Consider the following 24,459-nt stretch of genomic DNA (forward strand, 5'->3'; position numbering starts at 1 on the left):
CAAACGTATTTTTCATTGAGTGCCTTGTGTTTAGACATTACTAGCTTAGGTATCTAGCCAGTGTTTCCATCCCTCTGCTTTCTTTCCTTGTGGCGTTAAACATTTGAGATTTACATCAGAGTAAATGACCCTGGCTATCATGAAGGATGCACAGGCGAAACCCAGGTTGAAAAAACTTCTCCTCAGAGAAGGACAGAACTGAAACATCGCTCTCCACACCATCCCCTCAAAAATCAGCGCTGCCAACTCAGCCGCTGCCCTGGGCAGACAACAGACGGCCCAGCTCCCGGTACCCCCGGCTCCTCCTGGGGCCTCGGGCCAGCTCGGTTCTGAGGGCAGGAGGGACGCGGTGCCGGCAGTGGCGTTTCCCGCCGGGAAATCCCAGCCGGCTCCCGCAGCGCGGATCGGCTCCCGCGCCCCCGGAACCCCGCCCTGCCCTTACGTCATACGCGCTCCACCCAATCAGGAGCCGCAGCTCCGGCGGCGCCAAAGCTGCAAAGGGCGGGTGCGGGCCGGGGGTTCCCTGGGCCCCGCCCCCGGTACTCCCCGGCCACGTGACCGGGGACGCGGCGCCGCGCCGGGGGCGATGCCCGGCGGGAAGGTACCGGCGGCGGCGGGACGGGAGGCGAAGGGGCTCGGCGGGGCCGGGGAATGCCGCCCCGGCCGCCCCGCAGGGCCGAGCCAAGCCAAGCCAAGCCGTGGTGCTCCCCGCGCTCTTCCCGGCGGCCTTGCCGTGCGCCCCGGCCGCCGGCCAGCCGCGCCTCCCGGCCCCGCTGCGAGGGGTGCGGGGGAGGGTGGTGCGGTGGCGGCAGAGCAGCAGCAGCAGCAGCCGCCGCGCTGTGCCCTCGCTGCCCTTTCATATCCGGCTCCAAGGCGGTACTTGTGTTGCGGACTCGCCACGCTGGAACGCGGGGCGGGAACACGGGCCCTTCCCCGCGTTCCTGGTGTGCGCGGTTGCGCAACACTGACGGGGAAATCCAGCGTGGCACCGCCGCACCGAGGGCAGCGGAGCTCGGCCTTGTTACAGGGAGTCGGGAAAAAGTGCAGGGAGAGTAGAATTTGAGAGGAAAAGAGAATTGTGGGAACTGGCCGGCATTAATACTGTTTTGAGCAGCTTCCTTCCCTGTGTGGGAGCGGAGGGAGGAGAAGCGCCCCGTGCTGCTTTTCTGTCCCTCTCCTTTGGTAATTTGCTTGGTGCATTGGATGTTCCCCGCAGAGGGGCACTTAGGATGTGCTGGCTCTGATTAGCCGTGCTTAGGCTAATATTGAGTTACTGCTGAAAGAGGGACTGTGAATGTTGGTATATAGAGCTGGCAAATAGAGTTGACAAATGACATATCTGGTTCCTGAAGAATTTTGTCTATACTGGTGTGCATGTTCAACCACTTTTTAAATATAAACACATTTAAAATAAATTTTAATGGAAGAAAATGTCAACAGCAAGCTTCAAAATAACCTACTATACTTCACGTAAATTAACCTGAAATATTGTCACTATACGTGTTTTCTTCTCAAGAGTTTTAAGTTCTTGGCTAGTGAAAAAATGCACACTTAACTGAAACAAGATTTCACCAACTCTTGTTGCAATGTGATAACAGCCTGTGATAATAGTAACTCCTTTTGCTGGCCAAGATAATGTTCTTTGTTACTTTATGAATGAAAATTTATACTGATCAAGGGAAAATGGAGCAGTCCTCCTCACTTCCTCACTGTTAATTAAACTGATTAAAAACCCATGCTAACCTGAGATGTAACAAAAATGTGTGATACTGTTACTGTATCCTAAACATTTTGGATAACTTAATTTTGTGTAAGCCTTTCTAAAATACTTCTGCTTTAACTGCTTTCACAGATTGTGGATTTCCCTCTAACTACTTGGCATTAGTTGTTAATACAAAGTATACTTCAATAGTATTCTTATTCTGTGAAAGTTTATTTCAATGTAAGCATATTATAATTTATACCCTTGCTTAAAAAAGGATGTGTAGGTTAAAAAATCCTGACATTCAAATGGTAATCTTATATACGGCAGTGTAAGTCATTGAAAATAGTCTTTCATTTAGTGTATTAAAAATCATGAGCACAAAGAAAGGTTTTAAAAGAGTGTGTTAAAAATTTTGGTCTCACACGAGTAGCAATGGGAATCTTATTTTAATTTTGTTTAATATTTCTTTCCCATGAGAGTAGAAGGAGGTATGGAATGGCAGGTTATCACTGCTATCATTGACTGTGATCATACAGTATAAATTTTTTTTATGAATGATTACAACTTGATGAGAACCTTTCTAGGGCCCACATGTGTTGTTGTGAATCATCTTTGGAAAATAAACATACTGTTTTTATAGGAGTGAAAAAATAATCTTTGCTGGGAAAAAGCCACAAGCCGTGACTTTAAGTATGCAACCTTTATTTGAATCCTCACTTGAGAGTCTAAAATGCAAGGACGTTTTCATATTAAATTAGAGCTTTTTATCTAGGCACTAAAATGAGTAGTTACACTTTTAGGAACTCAGTATCATGAATACTGCACTTTGCTGAAAATCAGGTGCCTGTTGTCAGATTCAGTTTTGTACTATCTTGAAATTGGGCTTTTGAAGGCCAACACTATCTGAGGTGTTTCAGTTTGAGTACTTTCATGTGAAATCAATAAGAACAAAGGTGAAAGGTGAGGGTGGCTGTTGGTTAGTGTTTGATATCTGCATACTTTTATATGATTGCTCCCTTCAGGTTTTTTTTAAAACCATGAAGAGTCTCTGTCAACTAGAGCTGTGGTTTTCAATACTTTTTCATTCTACTCTCTTCAGGAAGAATGTAACAGTTGTATTTGAACATTTCTGACTAATGTTTAAGTGATGTGATAAATTTTTGGATTTGGAAGCCTGTAGCAGGAGGAGTTATTGTGGTGAAATGTTTTATCACTAGTTTTCTCCTTCAACTTAGGTTGCTTTTTGTGTTAGAGAAGGTGATGTGTCCAAGAAATGCCACTTGCATATGAGGTAGATAATATATTGGGTGACGTGCTCCTGTGGGTTCTTCCTGTGGTTTTTGGGGTAGCCCCAAAGAGGTGGGATTGTCTGAAGTGTAAAGGGTGTGTAATGAGTAGCCTTTGAGCGTATGGTCCCAGTGACTTTATATAGGGTGTTCCAGGGCAAGAAGTCCTGGGAATAAGTAACCACACAGATTGGTTGAGTGGAGATGTTCTAGATAGGAACTTCTATTTAGAAGTCAAAGCCAACACCCCAGCCCCATACTTGCAGTAGTCTGTTGTATAATCACTATGCATTTTCATGGTGTTTTCAGAGTGTGCCTCCCTTTTCCTCACATCTGCACCATGTAGCCTGACTTACCTTATCTCACTAATAACTCAAATAATGAGTAAAGGAGTAATGGGGTAAATTGCTTGTGATGCCCTTTATTAGGAGGGCTTGGTCCTAATTCCACTTATGCCAACAGGAGTAACTTTTTTTTTCACTCATTTAGAAGGAACTGCTCCAGAGACAAAATGCAATGCTTTTGGGAACAGAGGTCAAGACAATTTCTATATGACATAGCCATCATAGCCTTGCCCTTTTTAACTCAAAATTTCAGTGGTCATATTTTAGCTTCTGACACTTTACACAATTTACATGGTTCTTTGTCTGACTGTTTTGTAATAAATCTTGATTTTTTTATGTATGACAGGTCTACACGCTCTAGCTCTTTTGAGCCTGATTCAGTGATTTTTTTTTTTTTTTAATTCCAGTGCTTTGTTTCTAGACATTTTATGCATTCCTTCAATAAATAACACCACTTATTTTTTGTGTGCCCCATTTTTATTTCTGATTAAAAGAAAAAGATGATTAACCTGGTGACTCAAGATTAAAAGAACTTACAATTGTTGCTGCATTTCTTTGGGAACAGCAGTCTTCAGATAACTTCATTATAAATATTTATTCTTGAGAAGTAAGTTTCTTAAGGTGTTTGTTTCTCTGCTGCCTTGAAGCAGGCTTGGGCAGAAGCTATGAGCCTTTAAAACTTTCTATTTCTGCATGCCAGCAGATGTATTCTTGTGGTAGAAGTCCTTGGACACCACCCCTCTGTGCCAAGGTGGCTTTGCAGGTGAAGGGTGACAGTGCTGTCCCCAGCACTGGCACTGTTCCCACCGTGTCTGAAGGCAAGGAACCAAAGAGAGGCCCTGCAGGCTGCTCTCAGCTTCCTTCCACCTGCTCCCAGGCTCTCTAAGCTACTGGATTGAAGCTGTAGGTCCTGTTTTATGAATTCACATCAAATAGTTACATGGAGATATTTAAATTAACAGGGAGTTTCAGATAAGGTAATTGTCTCTTTTATTTTATTTTAATTTTTTTTTTTGGTTTTTTAAGGTGATCTAGGATGTGGGAAATGATGGCAACGTATTTGTAGCACAGGACTCAAAGCCACTGCTGTCAGTATCAACAATCATAAATCCTTCTCTTTTGTTTCCTTCCAAGTGGTGTCTGCGAGAATTTGCAGTAGCTGAGGAACATCTCATGTAAAGGGTGTATTTCTTTACTTTCTTGGTTTGGGACTTCGGGGACTGTTTTCAGGTTTTCTCAGTGATTGTAGTGGCTATAAATTTCTGTGTGGTGGTAGCAGAAACTCTTGAATTTTCTTTAATCTGGGGAGCAGGGTGCATGGTGAAACAACGAGCTAATTAACCAGATCTGTCTGCAGTACTGATAGTTCTTCAGGTTGTAAATAAGCTGACATAGTGTCGAGCAGCTGCTGGAGTGGTCCTACTGACCCTTCTATCCTTTCTTCTGCTGCTGCATCAGTTGTAGATGTGCTTCTTCCCAAAGAAGTTTTCTGACCATTTGGTTCATCATTGCTGTCTCTGCACAGAGTCTGGCGAGTGCCAAGTGCTTCGGAAGATTTTGGTTTGTCATGGAGTCATCTGCCCTGAGACAACTCTGTAGTGCTGCTCTGAAAACCTGAGCAGCCCTGCCTTTAGTCAGGCTAAGGAAGTGCAGGATTAACTAAAACTCTTCTGCTGTGAAGTCATTAATTATGAAAAGTCTTTTTGCCTGTCACAGCCATGACTGTCTAGTACTCTGAATTTCAGGTGTTTAAAAGTCACTTCCAGTGCAACTTCACATTGAACTCTAAATAGAAGCATAACCATCTAAGCATAAACCCAGCTGTTTGTTCTACTCAGTCTGCTTTTCTAACATTGTTGACTGTAAGCATATCCTTTCTATATGCACCCTAACCTTAGGAGTTACTTAGGGAGAGGGAGTTACATGTGGCTTTTATCCTGCTGATTCTTGTATGGTATTCTTTTCCCAGATTGTGGCAGTTGTGCAGTGGTGGCCATGTCTCAGCTGCCACATTCTGCTGTTCATCCCCTGCCTCTTGTGTCATGCTGTTACTTTGTTCCGTTGGTATTGCACAGGATAGAGACATTGAGGTTTCCTGTCTGTCAGGAAATGTCATGATTTTAAGAATAACATGAATGAGAGACTTAGCAGAGAGTAACTCCCTGTGTTTATTAAGCTTCCTAACAGTAGAAGTACATTACAATGCCTATTTCATGCAACACATAGTGCATGCAATTATGTGCATTTCTTTTTCATGTATTTGCAACCATTTCTGCTTTTAAGTAACCATCAGAAGTGGTGTTCTGTAAACCTGCTTGTAAGCTATGGTGCTGCTGTTGGCACAGACAGAACTGGAGCGTCCCATTCAAGAAACAAGCTTAGGTGAACTGTATTTGATACTGTAAGTCTGCAAAATGTATCTCGCAAAATCTTCTAGAAGCTACAAAACCAGGCATATAAGCAAGACTCCCAACACTGGTGAAGGCTAAAAACCATCAGAAGCACTTGCCAAGAGGACAGCCCAGTGCAGAAATTCCCATCTAAGCACTCTGAAAATCGAGGCTTGGACCAGCATCTTCACTGGGATGGAAGCAGTGCTTAAATTCTCTTTGTGTTGTAATGTTAACCTTTCTTGATAAACTGCTGTAGTCTCCTTACCTGACATCATGTCCTTACCAAAGCGCTGTTGATTCTGGATTTATTACCATGTCAGATTCAAGACTGTACCTTTCATATATCTGTGGGAGTATTTATGGAGACAGTTTGACTTTGGTGATAATGAGTAGGTGCTTTGAGGTCTAAATACCCCCAGCAGTTTTAGAAGAGGCTCTTAGCAGGGTCAGTTATCATCAGTGGAAACTGCCAAGCATGTTTGTTTTGCTCTGTCTTCTTACTGGACTTTGTGACTCTGATGCTGCTCACTGTAGGCTTTTGGAAACTGCTTGTTTCACTCTCAAGAGCGCTGGAAAAAAAAAAAAAGCTATGGAAAACAAATATGCACTGCCATTTACAAAATGGAAAAACAGTGCCAAATGCTTGTGCTCTCAGGCACATGGTGTGATTCTTGGGGCTGTGCAGGGCCAGGATTTGGGCTTCTATCATGCTTGTGGGTCCCTTCCAACTCAGGATATTCTGTGATTCTACTTTTTGGTTTTTTGTTTTGCATATGTTTGACATGTATGTTACAGTCCTAATTGACCAGCCTGGCAGAAAATGTGTGCACTGATTAACTTAACTTGGGTGTAATAATTATTTATAGGTAGGAACTGTAGTTTCTTGAGAGAAGGTATATCAGAAGACAGATATACTCAGAAGATACAATCAACATTTTCTAAGATAAATTTCAGTAGCACAGTAGGATAAAATGATTATCATGCTCAAGTTCAATTTCTGTGTGTAAACTGGTGTTGAATCTGAGAGATAGCTTTGGATTTGATAACAGGCAATTCTGTCATGAATCTTCAGCTATTTTCAGATATTACAATCTCTTGCATGAAATTAGCACTGGATGATAATCAGCATCCTGTTTTGTGACTTATCTAATAATCCAAATGATTTCCAGCATCCCATAAGGGTAAGGCAATGTTTTTGATGGGGAAATGGTTGTGAAAATAAATGTAATTCTTACAGCTGAAAGAATCTGGGGTGGTTTTTTTGGTTGACTGGTTATTTTTAATGGTGAACTGTATAGTGATACCTAGTGTGACCTCCTGCATAAACAAAATTCAATCAGATTAAATATGACTTTGAAAGCATTATTTAGTTAAAGTGTATTTTAGTGAGCTATTCTTGTGTAATATAGTATTTTCAGCTTCACTGAGCAGCTATTAGGTACTATGAATTGTAACTTAGTCTAACAGAAAGTGAACTTACTAAAAATTTAATTTACCTCTGACATCGGTGGTGGTGTTATTTAGTACTGCATAAAAGATGCTTGCAAATGGTTGAGGCTCTTTTTCCCAAGCTTATTAAAAATTAGAATTTGTTTGTAAGCATTCAGAAAATACTAGGGGTAGCCTAGATTAAGTAAATTTAACTTGAAATTGATTATGTCTAGACAGTGTTTTTAATGGGTTTGTTTTTCCTTTCTCTAGCGGAAGAGACTGTGGAATGCAGACTGCACACCATTCCCAGATGAGACACCTCTGCATCTGAAAAAGTCAAATGTCAGGACATCAGTGTCTGCTGCTTGGATTTCCAATGCGTGGCTTAGGTGTGGGGATGGTTTTCAGAGCACTTCAGTGCTGGAGGTAAAATGCTGCCTTAGTGGTGTAAAAGATGCAAACTGACAGTGAATTTCCATGCTTGACTGAATAGTAAGATGTTGCCTTCTTTTTGGTGTTGTTCCCAAACTAACAGCATGTTGTTGCAACTGTCAAAAGAGACAAAAAATGGAAAGCACAGTTACATAAGGATATTGTCTTAACTTGTTAGTGTAACTTGCTGAGCATAAGTTAATATGTTGTGTTCTAGATAGCACTTATCACTTAGAAAATTTCAATAATACACTGAAGGATGCAAAAGTAATTTGACATTTGGGATTGAGTGCTACATTTCCTGAAAAATATGAAACAAAAATACTGTAGCTTGCATCTGACAATTTTTTGCTAGACCTAAAGAATGTGTTTGCAATAGTGAATTAAGAGTAGAAAATCCTGCTCGATCAGCCAGCTTGGAATGAAGAGTCTTTTGTGCTGACCCCAAGCTGCTTTTCTGTTTCTTCTTCTGGTACGGAGCAGTCACAGTGTTGCATATCTTGTGGGATATAGTAAAATCAGAGACAGGGCAACCAAGTAATTCTGTAACTTTTCAGTAGGACACATGCTTTACCAAGAATGTTGTTAATGCCCACTTTTGACATTTTAGTGCTGAAAATACTGGCTCTTATTCTTAAGGTCACTTGTGATTTCTGTCAGTCACAGAAGATTTGTATTTTCCAAATATATGAAAATTCAGAAGTTATGTTACTGTTCTCATGCTTTAATACTTCATTATATTACAATCTTGTAAAAGATTTTAAAATGAATTTGACATTGTTCTGCTGAGATTTGGTAGGTAACAACAGCTTTGAATATATTGATACATGTTGAAATTATTTTTAATGTGTTCGTGATTAAATCTCTGTCTCTTTTTAATATAGTCCCAGAGGCCTTCTAGTAAGAAATCCAATATTAAGAAGCATCTTGGACCACTGTTAACAGCTGCTGAAAGTGCATCTAGTATGTTTTGATTATTTCATCCTAACATTGTCAGAATATTGTTACTTTATTTTGTCCTGTATTGGGGTAGAAGTTGGCTCAAAATACCGATTGATTTCTTCTTCTGTTACTGTAATTAGAAGCTAATTTTGATAAGATACAGTCTCTCACTATTGTGGTGGGGCTCATCTATTCACCCATAGTGCCAGAAATGTATTCTGCAAAGCTGCAGGCACTCAGCTATTGCTTTTGAAAAGGTGAAAGAAGGATCACTAATGCTGTATATGGTGTGTATTATAGCAAGGATGGGATATTTAAATCCTTCACATTTTTATTAGAAGGGAATGGAAAATAGCCCTTAGCTGTACAGATTGTGAGATTATTCTGTCTTCTTCTAGACAGACAAGCAGGCATGAGAGAACACATATTTTGTAAATATGAGCAATAGACAAAAAATCAGAGTTTTGTCAACCTCCTGCTTTTACAGTCTGCTGTATGCCCCTGAGTTATTTAATATTGTCATTAAAAAAAAGAACTCTAGGCAGAATAAAGAGGAAGAGGACTTACTCTTTCTAGTTCTTTCCTTTTTTTTGAGCCCAGAGGAAAGGAAAGAAAGAGGGGGTGGTATTTTCCAGTCTGTATTTCTGCTTGCTCCAGCAGCTGTGCTGCTTCTGTTGGATGTAAGTAGGTGACCTGCTGGGCACTTCTTTTTATCTTTTGGGGTTCTAGCTTTTCTAGATTTCTAAGAAGAACCTCTCTGTGTTGCAGGAGGAGATGTGGTTGTGTTTTTCTCTTCTGGGCCCTTCTGCCTAATTCCAAACGCCCAGTAATCATCTAAATTCCCATCTATAATGTTTTATTAGTGGTAGGAAGTGGAAAATTCTACCTTCCTAGTTCTGTATGCTCTGTGCTAAGCATGAATCCTTTTCTTCTTGCTTTTATGATTAAAAATTATGCAGAAAGGTACTTTGAATTAAAAGGTCTTACTTCAAAAACAGCTTTTCTTTGCAACACTTGAGAAGTCGTTTGTTTTTTTTCCCCTCAGGAAAAAACTGAACAGTAATCTCTACTGATGGAATACTTTTATTCTTTGTTACTTGTTGGATAAAGTCAGAGAGCTCCCAAACCCAGAATTCTAAGGACAGTCTTTCTTTAAACCACTCAGCATTTTACCAGGGTACATGCGGGGGAGTGGAGGAGTGTTAGGACTGTGTGTAGGGGGACTAAATGTCAGACAGTCATGACTTGTCCTCACACTGCTGAAGTACACAGTGGTAGCCTCATTGTATAAAACAAAGTGTTAGCATTTATTGTGGAGAGCTAAACTGAAAATAATGAATGTATGACAAAGAAATACATGTGAGTTAATACTTCAGTATTAATCTCTGATGCCTAGTAATAGAATTTATAATTTTGCCCATTAAAAATAGTACAGTTTAACTTTTAATACTTCTAAATTTAACAGAACTGCATTTCGGTAACAATCTAACACTTTGCAATATTTTTTCATAGGAGCTGCTGCTGGTGCTGCAAGTTCTAAGGAAGCTGAAGACATAATATGGACCTCTAGTGGCAGTGATTTTTCAGATGATGAAAATAAAACATTGATTCCAAGGTTGCACAGCAAAAAAAGTGACACTTCCAAAGCAGAGGAATCACCTAACAGACATGATTTATTGTTAGAGGACAGAAGTAGTGAAGGTAAGTTCAAATGCAAGATTTAACAAGAAACCTGTCAATTTCAGGTGCTGCAATGAAAATATTCTTGAGGTCATTCTGACAAAAAGACATGATCCATTCCTATTTTGGCTAGATCAGTTGGAAGGTTTGGTTTTTTTTCATAAATTTCATCTGGGTATAGAGTAAGCTCTTAGTATAAATTATGTACCAAAACTTTAAACCTTGGAGTAAAGGAGCACAGTTGTCTGCATCTACTGACTAGATACGGCAGACTTTGCAGCTGCAGATAGCATCATCTTCTGTGCCACGCATTTTCATTTTGGAACAAAGTCTTCCTTTGCTTCCCCCATTAGCTGCACTATATGAACAGCCATGAGTTTAGTTCTTAGAACTTCCTCTCTAATTCATGGACCAGAAGATGACAGAGGGGAGAAAAATTGATTAAGAACTGCAGCTGAAGACAGAAAAATCTTTGCTTAATTTGGATAATGTGTAAGTTGCATTAGAACTTGCTAGGAAGTCTTTACAATGTAAAAATAAGTTAGGTTAACTTTGTAATACTTCAGCTAGTTCTGAAATATTACAAATAGACTGGATCCTGGATGTCTGACAAAGCATTCAAACACTGCTGTGAGCTGAACAAATAGATTGACTGATGACTTTTTGTTTCGTGACACTGGTTAAATATGCTCCTTAGGCTTGAAGCAAAAGTGCAAAATCTTCTTCCTTTCTTCCATACTTTTATTATCTATATAACACTGTCATTGTCTGATTAACCATTATCTGATGGTTAGTTTTTGTAATTCCTAATCATTTTCTTCTTTTCAAAATGGAAGGACTGTTCATTTCCTGAACTGCAATCTGTTGCTGAGCAGGAATTTTTCTAACCTACCATTAATATCATTCACTTGTCCCCTGCAAGTATATCCTGCAGGCTTTAATCTTCCTCTTTTTTTTTTTCTTTTTTTTTTTTGAGACAATACACAGACATATTTTTATGCTTGTAAGGTAGCAAAATTTGGTTTCTCTCTGTAACTGAAGAAACCCTGATGTGTTATGTATCTGCTTGAAGGTCACTGAGAAAATCCAATAATTGGCATGTTTTTCTTCTAAACCCAAAAATATCTTGAGAGCACTGGGAAGTAAAAGTACTGTAATTTCCATGTTTTTTGAAGTAGCCATCATATACACTAACTTTAGCATTGTACCCAATGTGCCTGTGTGTGTGTGCATATGTAGGTACAGTTATAGGTGAGGTGACAGTAGAGAAAAAGTAGTTTTTAAAGAGATGTTCCCTTTCATGTTGAGTTGAGTGTCAGTACTTCAGTGTGACAAGATAAAATGGATTGCCTTGTATTTCATCAAGGAATTTATACCATTGTCACAAGTTGTGTGCAGCCTGTCACACAGCTTCAAGAGAAACCTCTTTGTGCTACCTGGTTGCTGATGTCTGTGTCTAAAATTTCTGATGAAGTTTCCTCATAGTCAGAAACAAATGCATTTGTGTGTGTAAAAGGAGGCAGCACTACAGCTGTGTGCTTGTCTGGGTGACTTCAGAGTTTGAAAGGTCAGTATAGAAACTAGTAATTTAGATTACAGTAGCACTGCCAAGTACAGAAGTACAGAAGGTAATTCCACAGTTCCATGGATATGTACAGATGCCTGGAGCATGGTGTAGGTGCCTTCTTTCTCTGATGCCTCTCCCTTGTACATGACTATTCCAGTGTTAGAAATATGACATTTACAAAAGCAAGAAAAGCAACTCCCTGAAAAGCTTTCATCCCTTCTCCTTTGAACATGCTCATTAATGCAAAACACATTGAAATTTTCTCTTCTCGTTACCTTGTGGCATTTGGACCTAAAGGATTGAGGCTGCTACTGCAGCTCAGGCTTCCATGCCCTTCAGTAGATCCTTGGAGTTATAAATGGACTTTTGGAGTTGCATTAAATACCACATGGTCCTAAGGATGGTGGAAAAAAAGTTCCACATTTCTGTCTGCATCTTTTATTGCCATTGCATTGTGGCTTTGTTTGGGACTTTTTCTTTTGTTGTTTTTTTGCCCCCATCTTTTCTTATTCCTGTTTCTCTTAATTTGTCCTCAACAATTCTCTCTTTGATGTGCTTAGAGATTTGATTTGCAGACTTGAATATTTAAGCATAGTGTTCTAGATGACCATTTCAACTAGCTTTTTCATTCCTCTGTGAGGGTTACCACTAATAGCAGATGTTAGTTAACATTGTTTAAGGCATTTGCTTAGAACAGTTAATTCTGAACAAGTACACGAGGAATATCCAATGCAGCTGGGCAGAAAAGCCCCCTAACTAAACTAGAGAAAATTAATAATAACTAAACTGAAAGAGAACACCCTACCTACCTGTGCAGTTAAATGTACTGCCTCTTTGCAGACAGTACTTTGCAATCTTTTTTTTTTTTTATGTGTATGTCATTTTTATCCTTCCTCACAGAATGTTTTTGGCTAGTAGGATTTAGCTTTTACAAGACACAAAATACTTAAATATAAAGATCAGTTGAACATAGGTAAAAAATAATGTTGCAATTCTTCCCCCAAGTTCAAGATAGCTGTGGTATTACTCTTTGTGCTTGTAATAGATGGTGATTAAGAAAACATCTTTTTACCAATGTTCTATTTTAGATGAATTGAAGCTCATTGACTGGGAGAAGGATACTGATTCCACTGATCCTTGCGATGGGTCAGAAAAAGAGGACGGCTCACTAGAGATATCGGATTCGGACTCCTGCACAAACACTAATTCTCTGCCTGCCAAAGAGGAGACTGATGAGCTTTGTAAGGTAAGAAACTGTTCCAAGTTTAAGAAAAAAAGCTGCTGCTATAGTTATGGCATGTATTTATATTTGTTTGCATTTGAATTGGGGCAGTGTGAGGATTTTGCCTACCTTATCTTTTCAGAAGGAATGAAGTACACAAGAATTTCAAAGCATTTTCTTTGATTCAAACCTCAAAACCAAGCAGTGCCCCTCACACAAAGCTTGGTAATGTGGTCACAGAATCACAGGATGACTGAGATGAGAAAGCACCTCTGGAGCGTGCCTAGTGGAAACCCTTCTACTCACATCTGGGCATCTGAAGCTGGCTGTTCAGGGCTGTGTTGGGTTTGTTTTGAGTATTTCCAAGAGCAGAGACTCCACAACTTCTCTGGGCAACATGAACCAGTGCTTGGTCTCCCTTGCAGTAAAGCAGTTTGTTCTTATATTAAAATTGAATTTCTTGTATTTCAATGTGTATGCAAAAAGTCATCAGGTGGGTGGGTTTCTCACCAGAGTTGATCATTTGGATTCTCTACAGTCCCTGGCTGCTTGTGACAAGTTGGTGCCCAAGTTCCAGTAGTGTGGTGGGTGAGAGACCATTTCCTACTTCTCTTTAGTACTTTGAGACTGACTATCTAAAAATCCAGGTGCTGGGAATAGAGCATGATGAGCTAAAGGACTTCATGCAGGACTCCTTTGCGGTGATGAGGATTGCAAAGCTCCAAAGGGAAAGCTGTAAGAACTGAATCTTACTGGCTAAGATATGGTAGCTACTTTTTTTTTTTTTTTGCAGAAAATGTAAGTTTATTTCTAAAGACACATTCTATGTCAACTATAGATCTTTATTTAGTATCTTATAGTGGACTGATCTGTGTGAAAAGAACTGAGATGTGACAGTACCCCAGGCCAAAGTAACATTTGAAACGGGCTGCACAGAGTCGCTGTCCCTGGAGGTGCTCAAGGAAAGACTGGATGTGGCGCTTAGAGCCGTGATCTAGTTGACACGGTGATGGTGTTTGTTCAGAGGTTGATCCGATGATCTCAGAGGTCTTTTCCAACCCGACTGACTCTGTGATTTACCCTCTCTCTGGTGCTGGCGGCTGGTGCGGCACCGGGGAGGCCCGCGCAGGCAGCGCTGCCCGGAATGTGGCGGAGAGGCCCCAGGCGGGGCGGGCAGAGCGGAGGGGCCGCGCTGTGGCCCCCGAGGAGCAGCCGGGGGAAGGGGCAGCGCTGGCCTGGCAGCCGGGAAACCCCGGCCGGGAGGTGTGGGAGCGGCCGTGCTGGAGCAGCCCGGCAGAGGGCACCGCAGGCCCAGGAACCTCGGCCGGCGGGGGCCACGGGCAAGGCTGTTAGCCAAGTGGATTAAAGCCTTATTGAAACTCGTTTATGTCTCGATTCTGTATGAAAATGCTCGCGAGTGTGACAGGGAGTCCTGCTCACAGCGGAGGGAGAGCAGCCTCCAGTTTCCCAGGAATCGGCCCCATCGCAGGGTGCTGGGGCCAGAGGGTAGGACGGTGGCTCTGTCCGTGGCCCCTCACCACAAGGGGGACATTGAGGGGCTGGAGCGAGTCCAGGGAAGGGCAGCGGAGCTGGGGAAGGGTCTGGAGCACAAGTGTGATGAGGAGCAGCTGAGAGAGCCGGAGGTGTTTAGCCTGGAAAAAAGGTGGCTCAGGGAAGACCTCACCCCTCACTTCTCTAGAACCACCTGAAAGGAGGCTGCAGCCAGGTGGGGTCAGACTCTTCTCCCAGGTAACAAGCGAGGGGGCCAAAAGAAATTAGCCTCAAGCTGTGCCAGGGGTTGGACATCAGGAAGAATTTATTCACAGAAAGAGTGATCAAACATTGGAAGGGGCTACTCAGGATGGTGGTGGAGTCACCATCACTGAAGGTGTTTAAGGAAAAACTGGATGTGGTACTTAGTGCCATGGTCTAATTGAACATGGTGATTTGTCATAAGTTGGACTTGATGATCTTGGAGTCTTTTCCAACCCAATTGATTCTGTGATTCTCTGAAATAGTGGCTGTGGCAACCCGTGTGACCTGGCACTCATCAGGCTCCTGTGAGTGTCAGTCCCACTCTAGCATCTGTAGCTTAGAGTTCAGCAAGGCTTAGTCAATTTCGAGTTTTGAAAAACTTATTTTATATAGCCCAAGTCCTGGACTGCAGCATCAGAAGAGGCTGCATGGTCTGCATAAATCTGTGAAAACAGAATTGAGATTTAGTAAGTGGTAAGTGGTAAAAATTGACCTGTTTTTATTACACCAGCATGACTTACCTCAGTGTATATGGAAAGTTGGATAAATGTTATGAGACACATTCATATTAGTAAATTATGCTCATGAGAGGGCTTTTTGGGATGCAAACATACTGTAATGAAAAGTTTTAAAATCTAACTAGAATATTTATGCTAGTACAAAAGATGTGGGTACATTGGGAAACTGAGGTTTTCCCTACAGATTTCCTCTTCCCCCATCCCAGCTGGAGTGCCACAGTGGGAATTTTGCTGGGTGGTCACCCTCAGCAGAAAATTTTCTTCTGGGAATTCAGTGTATGCAGGAGAATAAATCCCCAGTGATTGCTCTGCCTGCTGCAGTCTTTGTTTTGCTTTACTTGGGACATGCTGTTTTCCAAGGGAAAAACTGCTAGAAAAAACTGTAGGCAAGCCGAGAGGTTTCCAAGAGAGAATAGAAAAGCACTATTCACTATAGGAGGTCATTTGCTGTATGAGTATTCTTTTAAAAGGCCTGTTAATTTTGTGGCCTAGTTCACGGTGAGGGAAGGGGAAAAAAAAGCCAAATGTTGATATATCATCATTTTTGTGGTATTTACTAAATATCTAGAATCTAATGGAGTGTGTGGATAATCAAAAGACCATGAAATTTATTTTACGCCGCTTCAAAATATGCCAAATACCAAGAGGTTCTGGAGGTTTAGGATTACTGCCAAAATATCTTTATAGTAGTATTTACTCTTGGTAAGAGTGTATTATGTTTCTACTAGGAAATCTCTTCCTGCCCCCCCCCCCCCCCCCCTATTTACTAAGATATCTAATTTTAAAATTACTTCTTTTTGGTGATAATTAACTACATAGAAAAGCTTCACGTATTGTTTTGTTTGGAAGATAAGACTCTTGCTTATCTCTAGGCTGTAAAGCTGCAGTCATGACTCAATTTATGTTCCAAGTCCCTGTGCTGTGTCTTTCCTATCAACTATCCACTTCTGATGTGTAAAGCAGCTTGATAAAGGATAATGAGGAAGGCAAGTTGAAGCTGGCCTTGTGGTAGCAGCTAATTTTTGTCTTCAGTTCAAAATTTTTGAAGGAAGCATGTGCAAGATATGACAGGATCATGCTTTACTTTTCTTTAGCTATTTTTAGGGGATGAGAGAGTTTGTACTATGTTAGCTTTCATTTGACCTATGAGTGGTTGAATTTTTGCTTAAGATGATGCAGGACAAAGATCTGACAAGGTGATCCCAGATGGTTCTAGTCTTGCAGTTCTTTGACTTCCAGTTCCTAGTGGTGGATTCCTAGGGGAAATTTTCTCTTGGAGAACATGGTACTAAAATAAAGTTCAACCATTAATGTTAGTTTTTCAGTGTACATGTTTTCCAAAAGAGCACCATGTAATCCCTTCGAAATTGGAACACTCCATATTTTTATGCACTAGTACCGACTACTTTTTTTGCCAAACTTGTGTAGAGACTTTTTGTCTCATGAGCTGAAGTTCCATATTTTGTAAGAACTGCTTATGTGTGAATTATCTTAAACTTATAAATATTTAAATGCTAGTAATTAAATGAAAATGTGTGATCCTATAGGTAAATTTCTCTCTCTTTCCATACTACCTCTGAAACTGGGAATTTTGTCCTTGTGCACTGAGTGGCATCATCTTCCCCACTTGAACCCTTCTTCAAAACACTTAACCCCTTAAAGTAGGCCAGCATCTGTATGGAGTATATAATTTTGGTATATTACAAGAGTATGGTCTTTTCTTTGTGCCCTCTCTGGTGAATCCACTTTATCAGTATCTGATGGGTAGCTGTGTTTGCTTGCTTTACATGGGGAGCAAGTGAGGTTTATCCCAGAATGGTATGGAATTAGTCTTAGGTATTTGCTTTATAGCATGAATAAAGCTTAACTGGTTAGGCTTAACTGCAGATCCTCTTTATTGCACAGCACACTAGTAAATGCAGTAGACACTTGTCTGCTGATCCTAACTTCTGCTTTGAGTGAAAATTCATCAAAAAGTCACATGGTTAAGAGCTTGTTCCCTTTGAATCTTAGAACCATGGAATGGTTTGGCTTGGAAAGAAAACTAAAGATCATCCAGTTCCCCTGACATGGGCATCACCTTTCACTAGACCAGGTTGCTCAAAGCTCCATCCAGCCTGGCCTTGAACAGTTCCAGGTACATCCACAACTTCTCTAGGCAACTTTTTCCAATGTCTCATCACCCTCACAGTAAAGATTTTCTCCTTGATATCTAATTTAGAGGTGCCCTGATTCAATTTAAAGCCATTCCTCCTTGCCCTATTGCTACAAGACATTGTAAGAAGTCCCTCTCCAGCTCTCTCATGGGCACCTGGTAGGGACTGGAATACACAGAGGGTGCTAATATCCCTAAACTATTATGCTGAATGAAGACAGACAACTGAAAAAGAGATTTGCCATGTGTTATGTGTCTCAAAACTCCTTAATAAATCCCTACCACATTCTCAGCTCTCTATTGTGCTGCAGTGTGTGTGCCCTGACATCAGGTAATCTGATGTGATACTGAATAATGTGCAAAAATTTATTTTAATGTTGTCCAGAAGGTTTATTTTGGGGTTTTCCCTGAGTGAAGAACACTTTATTTTAGAAGTCCTTCCTGCATGGATATATGTAGGTCTGTGTCTTTTACCTGAGGCCTTCTGATCTTTCAAATTAAGGTTCATTCAGTTGTTTAGATTGTGGATTTATTACTGTCTTAACCTGGCTCTTTAAAAAAAGCCCTCAAAACAAATTCTATCCTTCTGTGGCATTACATTGAGGGGGATTCAACATACTTCATGAAATTCTGAAGAGGTCACTTAAAAGATGAGCCAAGATTTGCTGTTATTTCTGGACTTGCTTTCATGTCCTGGCTTTCTTGATCCATTATAATGGTAATTATAACTAACATTGGCTTGGTAATTAGAATTGAGTCTAGAACTATTGTTGTGTAACAGAATTTAAAACAGGTTATCTCAAGGTAGGGAATCATTATTACGGCAAATGGAATTTGTGTCATCCTGTAAGACTGATGACTTAACATGGATAAAGGGTGATGATATGACTGTGTTATTGCAAGCATTTACTTTTGTCAGTTCATTACTGTGTTTTTTTGGTTTTTTATAATATATTCAAAATACCCACAAGCTCACAATTATTTCTAAAAGTGTACTTTATGGAATAATTCAGATTGGAAGCAATCTCAAGATTTCTTTAGTTCAACCTGCACAAGACAGTCTCAGATGCAAGGTCAGACAAGGTTGCTTTGGGATTTATCTAGTTGGATCCTGGGAAACTTGAGGGATGAAGACAGCATAACTGGTCTGGGCAGCATCCTTCTCCCTTCCCTGTCTGTCTCCTCTTTGTCTTTCCAAAAATAGGGGCCTTATTTTTCAGGGTAGAACTGGGCTCTTCAGCTGGGCCTTTTAGGTAAGACCTACAGGTCAGCAGATTGCAAGTTAGTAGTGGTACAGAAACAGCCGTCTTTTGCATTCATGCCTGCAAGGTGAAAGGATTTATACCTGAATGACCAGACAAAACTGAACCTGTGCACCAGCTGCTTCCTGCTGTATCCTGGCTGCAGGGATGTCTCTGCGTCTTCTGATGCAGGAATCAAGCCTTGAAGCTTTTTTCCTTAGTTACAGACCGTATTTCCCCTCTCAACTTTCTGTTTTCATGATTTGGTCAGATTATCAGAATAGGAAACAGGATGTTTCTGGATGTGCTGTAGCTATTTGTGTTATAGCTAGGTTTTTTTTCGGTTGGTAGTTAAACAATGACCCCATTAAGTTTAAAACAGGACTGATGACACTAGTTCAGCTAGTACCTAAGTGGCTCAGATATTCCTTGCTTTGATAGTTTAAGTTACCTTGGGACTATTTTTCTTTATAATTCCAGGACACATGCATTCAATTGTGAAATTCTGGATGATTTATTAATTAAGTATAGTAGAAATTTCTACTATATATACTTCTATTATATAGATATATATATATTATATATATACTTCTACTATATGTGCTTCTGTGTAGCACATTCTGGATGTATGAAATCTGATGGATCACAGCACCTATGACAGTGACATAAACAGACTTTAGACCTTGCTGCCTTCAGCTGTTATTCCCAGAGTGTATTTTTATGTTGTTTGAAGTACCAGGCTGCTTGTGAACGCTAATCCAACCCCTCTGCTTTGTTTAACTTAAGGCTTCAGCTGAGCCCCATATTCTTTCTTACATGGCTCTGGAGAGCAACAGCTTTAAGGACAGCTGACAGCATTGCTATCTTGGCACCCACGTATTGAATGCCCCTCTCTATGTGGTCTTCCCACATCCTCCCTAAGTTTGCCTGGTGTTTTAAACAAGGTTCAAGAGGCCTGTGTTAGCTTTCCTGCAGCTGCATGCCACACAAGGTATCTGCATTTCCTCAGGTCTGGCGCCTCTCTGGGGCATGGCTCTTGCCAGCACCACAGAGGATCTTCAGGAGCAATGGGAAGAAGCAAAGCAGTATATGTTTGCCCTGTCAGTGCCCTGATCTCCATCTAAAGAGATGAAGCAAAGAAAGAGGGTCTTGTTTGTCTCCTGTTGGTAGCTTGCCTGGTGCTGCATGCAGAAAGAGGCTACAGGCACAAGTGGAGCGTGCACTGCTGGGAGTGCAGTGCTCTCCTTTGGAAGGAGAGAGAGGATATAGCTAGAGGATTTAACAACATTAATAGGAAGTTAAATGCTTTTGTCTTGCTGGTTTATTCACCTCTGATGAGGCTTTCTGTCGTTTGCTCTTAGAGATTTGCGATGGATTTGCTAATAGTTTTGCGCTCTGCAAAGAGTTGTGAGCGTAGTGAGAAAGCTGCTGAGTTTTGATTTGTCTGACTTTGTCTTCCAAACTCTCTCAGGAGTCTTCAGGATAAGTTGGAGGAGAGATTGATTTGAATTTGTTGGATTTTTTTTTTTTTAAGAATTGGTGGAAGATAACTTTAGTGGTATGTGTAGGACCAGTCTTAATAATTTCTCATTCGTATAAGTGTGCTTTCTAAATACTGTAGTTCTGGAAAGAGACCTGAACAGAGTAGATTTTCTAATGGCTTGAATTCTCTAAAAGCCTTTGGTTCGGTCTTTCTTGTGGGCTGTCATGGTGCTTTAAAAATAATTTTATGGTCCTTTTGTGGCTGGTTCTGTTACCCATTTTGTTGGTTCATGGTGTCAGGAGAGGGACTTAATTTATTGGGGAAAGTAAAATTCTCTTTTATTACCAAGGATATTTGTTGCAACCAGTTGTGGGGGAAAAAAAAAAAAGCATTGCATGTCATTTCAAGGTTCCTAGTGCAGTTGCAGCTTCCATCTTTTCACAAATGAATCTTACTGGTGTTGAGGTTTGTGGCAGCAGTATTAGAAAGGTATGCCTTTCTAATATGTCTGTCTTCAAAAAAATGTATGTGTAATACTTCCTATAAGATGGCTTTCAAGTCAAAATAAGACACCTACATGTCCAAAGTCATCTAATTCCTGGTAGAACAAATGAAGCCTGAAGTGTACCAAAATCATCCAATTATGCTCGTTTTTAGGCTTCCTCTTCTAACGAGTTACTTGTCAATTTTCACCGAAACAGAAAAGTTCCTTTTGTAGTAAGGGTTAGTATGAAGCAGCTCTTTGTAGAATCTACTGCATTGTGAAGATCTAGAAGTAAATTTAGAATATCTTAGAAAGCACAGGAAGACCAAAGTTTAGAGAGAATTCTAAACTAACCTCAGGGTTATTAAAAACCCCCTGAGGTTTTTCCAGTGTGTTTTTCTTTAATGGATGACACTGCTGTATATCTCTTTAATGGATGAAGCTCTGTCCATATCTATATATGGAAGAAGGCAGTTATGTGGGGTTTTGTTTTGTGGTTGATTTGGGGTTTTGCTTTGTTTTTTTAAGTCATGACACTGTATCTTTAGCTTGTAAAGAATGCAGTTTCATGGTAAGGTATGGGGAGCATAACTTTTGTTCCTGGTTCCCATTGCAGTGTGGAAGTGTGTTAGATAAGATAGGTAAGAGATGAATAAAGGGGGGCAGACCAAATGGAATAAAACTGAGACTATGTATAATAGAACTTGAGAAATTTGGGTGTATGAAATGTTGTTGGGCAAGGGGTTAACTTTCTTGGGAACAATAAGAAGGAGCTGGGATGGTGTGAAAATGTAATGCCTCTCATATCCAGTTTGTCAGGGTCTGTGTCATGTTCTGTGATAAGCAGTTTCTATACAAACGTCTGAATCATCTGTAGATGACAATTCAGATTTACAGTTCTTTTGTTATCAGGACACTCATGTTCCAGACTAACAACCCTGGTGTCTGATTAACCCTTTCTATGGAGATGGTCTCTAACTCCATAGCTGTAATATATTAATGTATGTTAAAGAGGGTTTTGCCTGCTCTGTAGGAATCTGTTAGCACATTCTTGTGTATAGGCCAGCTGCTCCATCTCTTTTTATCCCCTTTAGGATAACATTATTTGCCTTCAGATGAGGGCAACAGCCTTGACTACCTGCTGGTTTTATCTTTGTCCTCAATCTCTCTGGAAATATGCTATGAAATTGTTACTTCATATGATATATTTCCCACTACTCACAGCTTCAGCTGAGCTTTGTTATTCCAACTTCCTGGACACATGGAGCAGCTGTTGCACATGGCTGTTGATTCACTGCTCAGTCCCAGCACAGTGGCATTCTTTTTGACTCAGTCCCAGTCGTTCTCCTCCCACTCTGTCTCCTCAGCACAGTCACTCTTTCATTCTCTTGTCCCCATTCACCTTCACCTGGCCATTGTTTGGTGTCAGTTCAGTGGTTCTGTCTTGGCTAATACAGCATTTCAGTCCTGTGTCACCAACTACTCTCATCTGGTTGCAACTCTTTAGAAACACCGATTGCAGCAAACTTGTTGCTGTTTTGCAGGTACCTTGACACCTTCCTGTGCATGGGAAAGGGAACATTAAAGCTAAGTGAGAAAACCAGACTAGAACTGTCTGCTTGTGGAGAGCAGCTTCATTCTGACCTAAATAGTAGTCTGTGAGAAGGGTTGAGGTTTGTTCTGGGTTTTAAACACTCTGAAAGGCTGCTAAAATCACCACAACTTTAAGAATCCCTTAAGCTCGCACACACACTGTACTTGTGGATAGTTGCTTTGGTCTTCCCATTCACAAGACAAAAGGTGCAGTGGAACTCGAAAAGCTTCAGAGCAAGTTGGTAGGAGCAAAATGTTCAAGAGAACAGACAATCTCATAAAGAGATTCCTGTGGAGAGGGCATGAAAGAGACCCATGCCTCATAAACAGATTAGAAGTAAACCAAACGACTGGCTACTGTCTCATGCTAGGAGGCATCAAGTGAAACTAGTAGGTTGATTCAACATTAAAACAGAGTTGATTCATCCCACTATATGAGCTGCTGAGCTCCTTGTCACAGAATGACACAGATGCTGAAAGATTACATGGGTTCAAGGCTAACTGGACAAACTCAAGGAAGAAGACAAATCTGTTCAGAATTAAATACAAAGATCTTGCCTCTAGTTGTAGCCACCAACTGGAATCAGGAAGACTCTTCTATGGCAACACTGCTGCATGTTTGTCTTGTTTTAAAATCTTCCCTAAACATCTGGCATTAATCACACATAGCTGGAGACAAAAGTAAGGGGGTAGAATGACCCTTGGTAAACTCCCCTACAGCTATTCCCATGTTTTTGTGCTGTGGGCTTTTCAGCGTGTATGAATTTTGTCCTTTTTACCATCACCACCCTCGGTGCTTCCTTTGCAGAGCAATTGAGAAGTCACATACTGAAAGACAATGCTGCAAATGAGGCTCCACTTGGTCAGTGCAGTGGATGCCCTTTGTAGCTGTGGTTCTCTACCACCTGCTGCTCTGTGTGGCTTCTGCAGGGTGTTCTTTCACGTGGCCTAGTTTATGCTTACCTCATGTTTTTAATAAAGCTTTCTGTACAAATGTTAGACAAGGAAAGGAGCTTTTGAGACAGCATCGATTTTGTAGAGGGTGATGGCTCTAACCAGTCTTGTCTAGGAAAGAGTTTAGCTTCCCTGGAGTGAGCTTCAGAGACTTAAGTTTATTTGATTTGCTTGATTAGGTGAGGGAGAAGTGTGAAGGTAAGTCTGGGCTTTTTTATTTATGATTCATTTTTTGTTTTTTTTAAATTTAAATCTTTAATTTTTATTAATTGGAAAAGCATAATGTTGGGTTTTTTACACATAAACATTTGAAGTACATTGAAGCATCATGAAAGTAAAAAAAAATAATTTGTGTTGCCAAGTTGTGAATCTGATATGTTCCAATAATAATGTGATTTGTCTAGGATATGAAGCACTTCAGTATCTTTTAGAATGGGAAAACAGTATAACTACTTGTATAAAAGGAATAAATAAATACCCCAATCTAATAAAGCATTATCTGTTTAAAGGCAGAATATGAAAAAAGACCTTTTATTAGTGACAGTTGCAGATAAAGCATCATGTTGCCTTTTGGCAAGTTCTTTGCAGACTTGTACAGAGAAAAAAAATAATATTATGGACAGTAATGTAACAGTTTTACATAGCTGCTTGTAAAACCAGATTATATAGCTGTATACCAGGACACTTTACAGAAGCTTTGACTTACTTATTCCTCCTTTATGGAGCTCAACAGATTTATCCTTATAATATGAGATATTTGTGGTGTGTTGGAAGGATATAGGCATTTTTGTATGGTGTTTGCTTACTGATTTAAAAAGGAAGGGCCAAAGCATCTTTTCAGACTAAGAAACTGTCATCAGCCTGAGTCTGTAGTAGTTGGAAGAGGAGAAAGAGCTATTTTCTCTTGAATAGTTTATGAGTGGAATGGTGGATTAAAAAATACCAGGTTAAGTAGACTTTTTGAAGGGTACAAATTTAGGATGAGGAAATAAAATAGGACATAATTGCCGTTCTCATGGCTAAAAAGCAATGAGCCAGACAATAGATAAGACTGTCAGTTTGAACAACAACAAAACCAATGTTTTTACATGAAACAAGTATGAAACAAATGCCAGGAGGGTGATTATTCTCTTCTACTTTGTAGCCTTTATATGCACTTGAGTCTAGTTTTCCTACTCAAACAGTAGAGCTAGGTTTGCTCCTTACATTATTATTATTGACTTGTGGTTTATATTATTTACAATTTAAAGATTCTATGATGCTTTTCTCGTCTG

At 40.4% G+C, this 24,459-nt stretch overlaps 1 protein-coding gene across 1 annotated transcript in view; it reads left to right on the forward strand.

Annotated features, from left to right (window-relative positions):
* The first annotated feature begins 501 nt into the window (after nucleotides 1-501).
* Nucleotides 502-24,459, forward strand: part of SPIDR (scaffold protein involved in DNA repair) — a 196,463-nt gene continuing 172,505 nt past the window's right edge. Inside the window, exons 1-5 of the mRNA XM_058832528.1 lie at nucleotides 502-601; nucleotides 7,430-7,585; nucleotides 8,476-8,554; nucleotides 10,046-10,234; nucleotides 12,869-13,026. Of these exons, the coding sequence (XP_058688511.1) occupies nucleotides 587-601; nucleotides 7,430-7,585; nucleotides 8,476-8,554; nucleotides 10,046-10,234; nucleotides 12,869-13,026 (597 nt within the window). The 5' untranslated portion in view covers nucleotides 502-586. The remainder of the gene's footprint in view (nucleotides 602-7,429; nucleotides 7,586-8,475; nucleotides 8,555-10,045; nucleotides 10,235-12,868; nucleotides 13,027-24,459) is intronic.

Source organism: Poecile atricapillus, chromosome 2, assembly GCF_030490865.1.
Source record: "Poecile atricapillus isolate bPoeAtr1 chromosome 2, bPoeAtr1.hap1, whole genome shotgun sequence".
NCBI lineage: Eukaryota > Metazoa > Chordata > Aves > Passeriformes > Paridae > Poecile > Poecile atricapillus.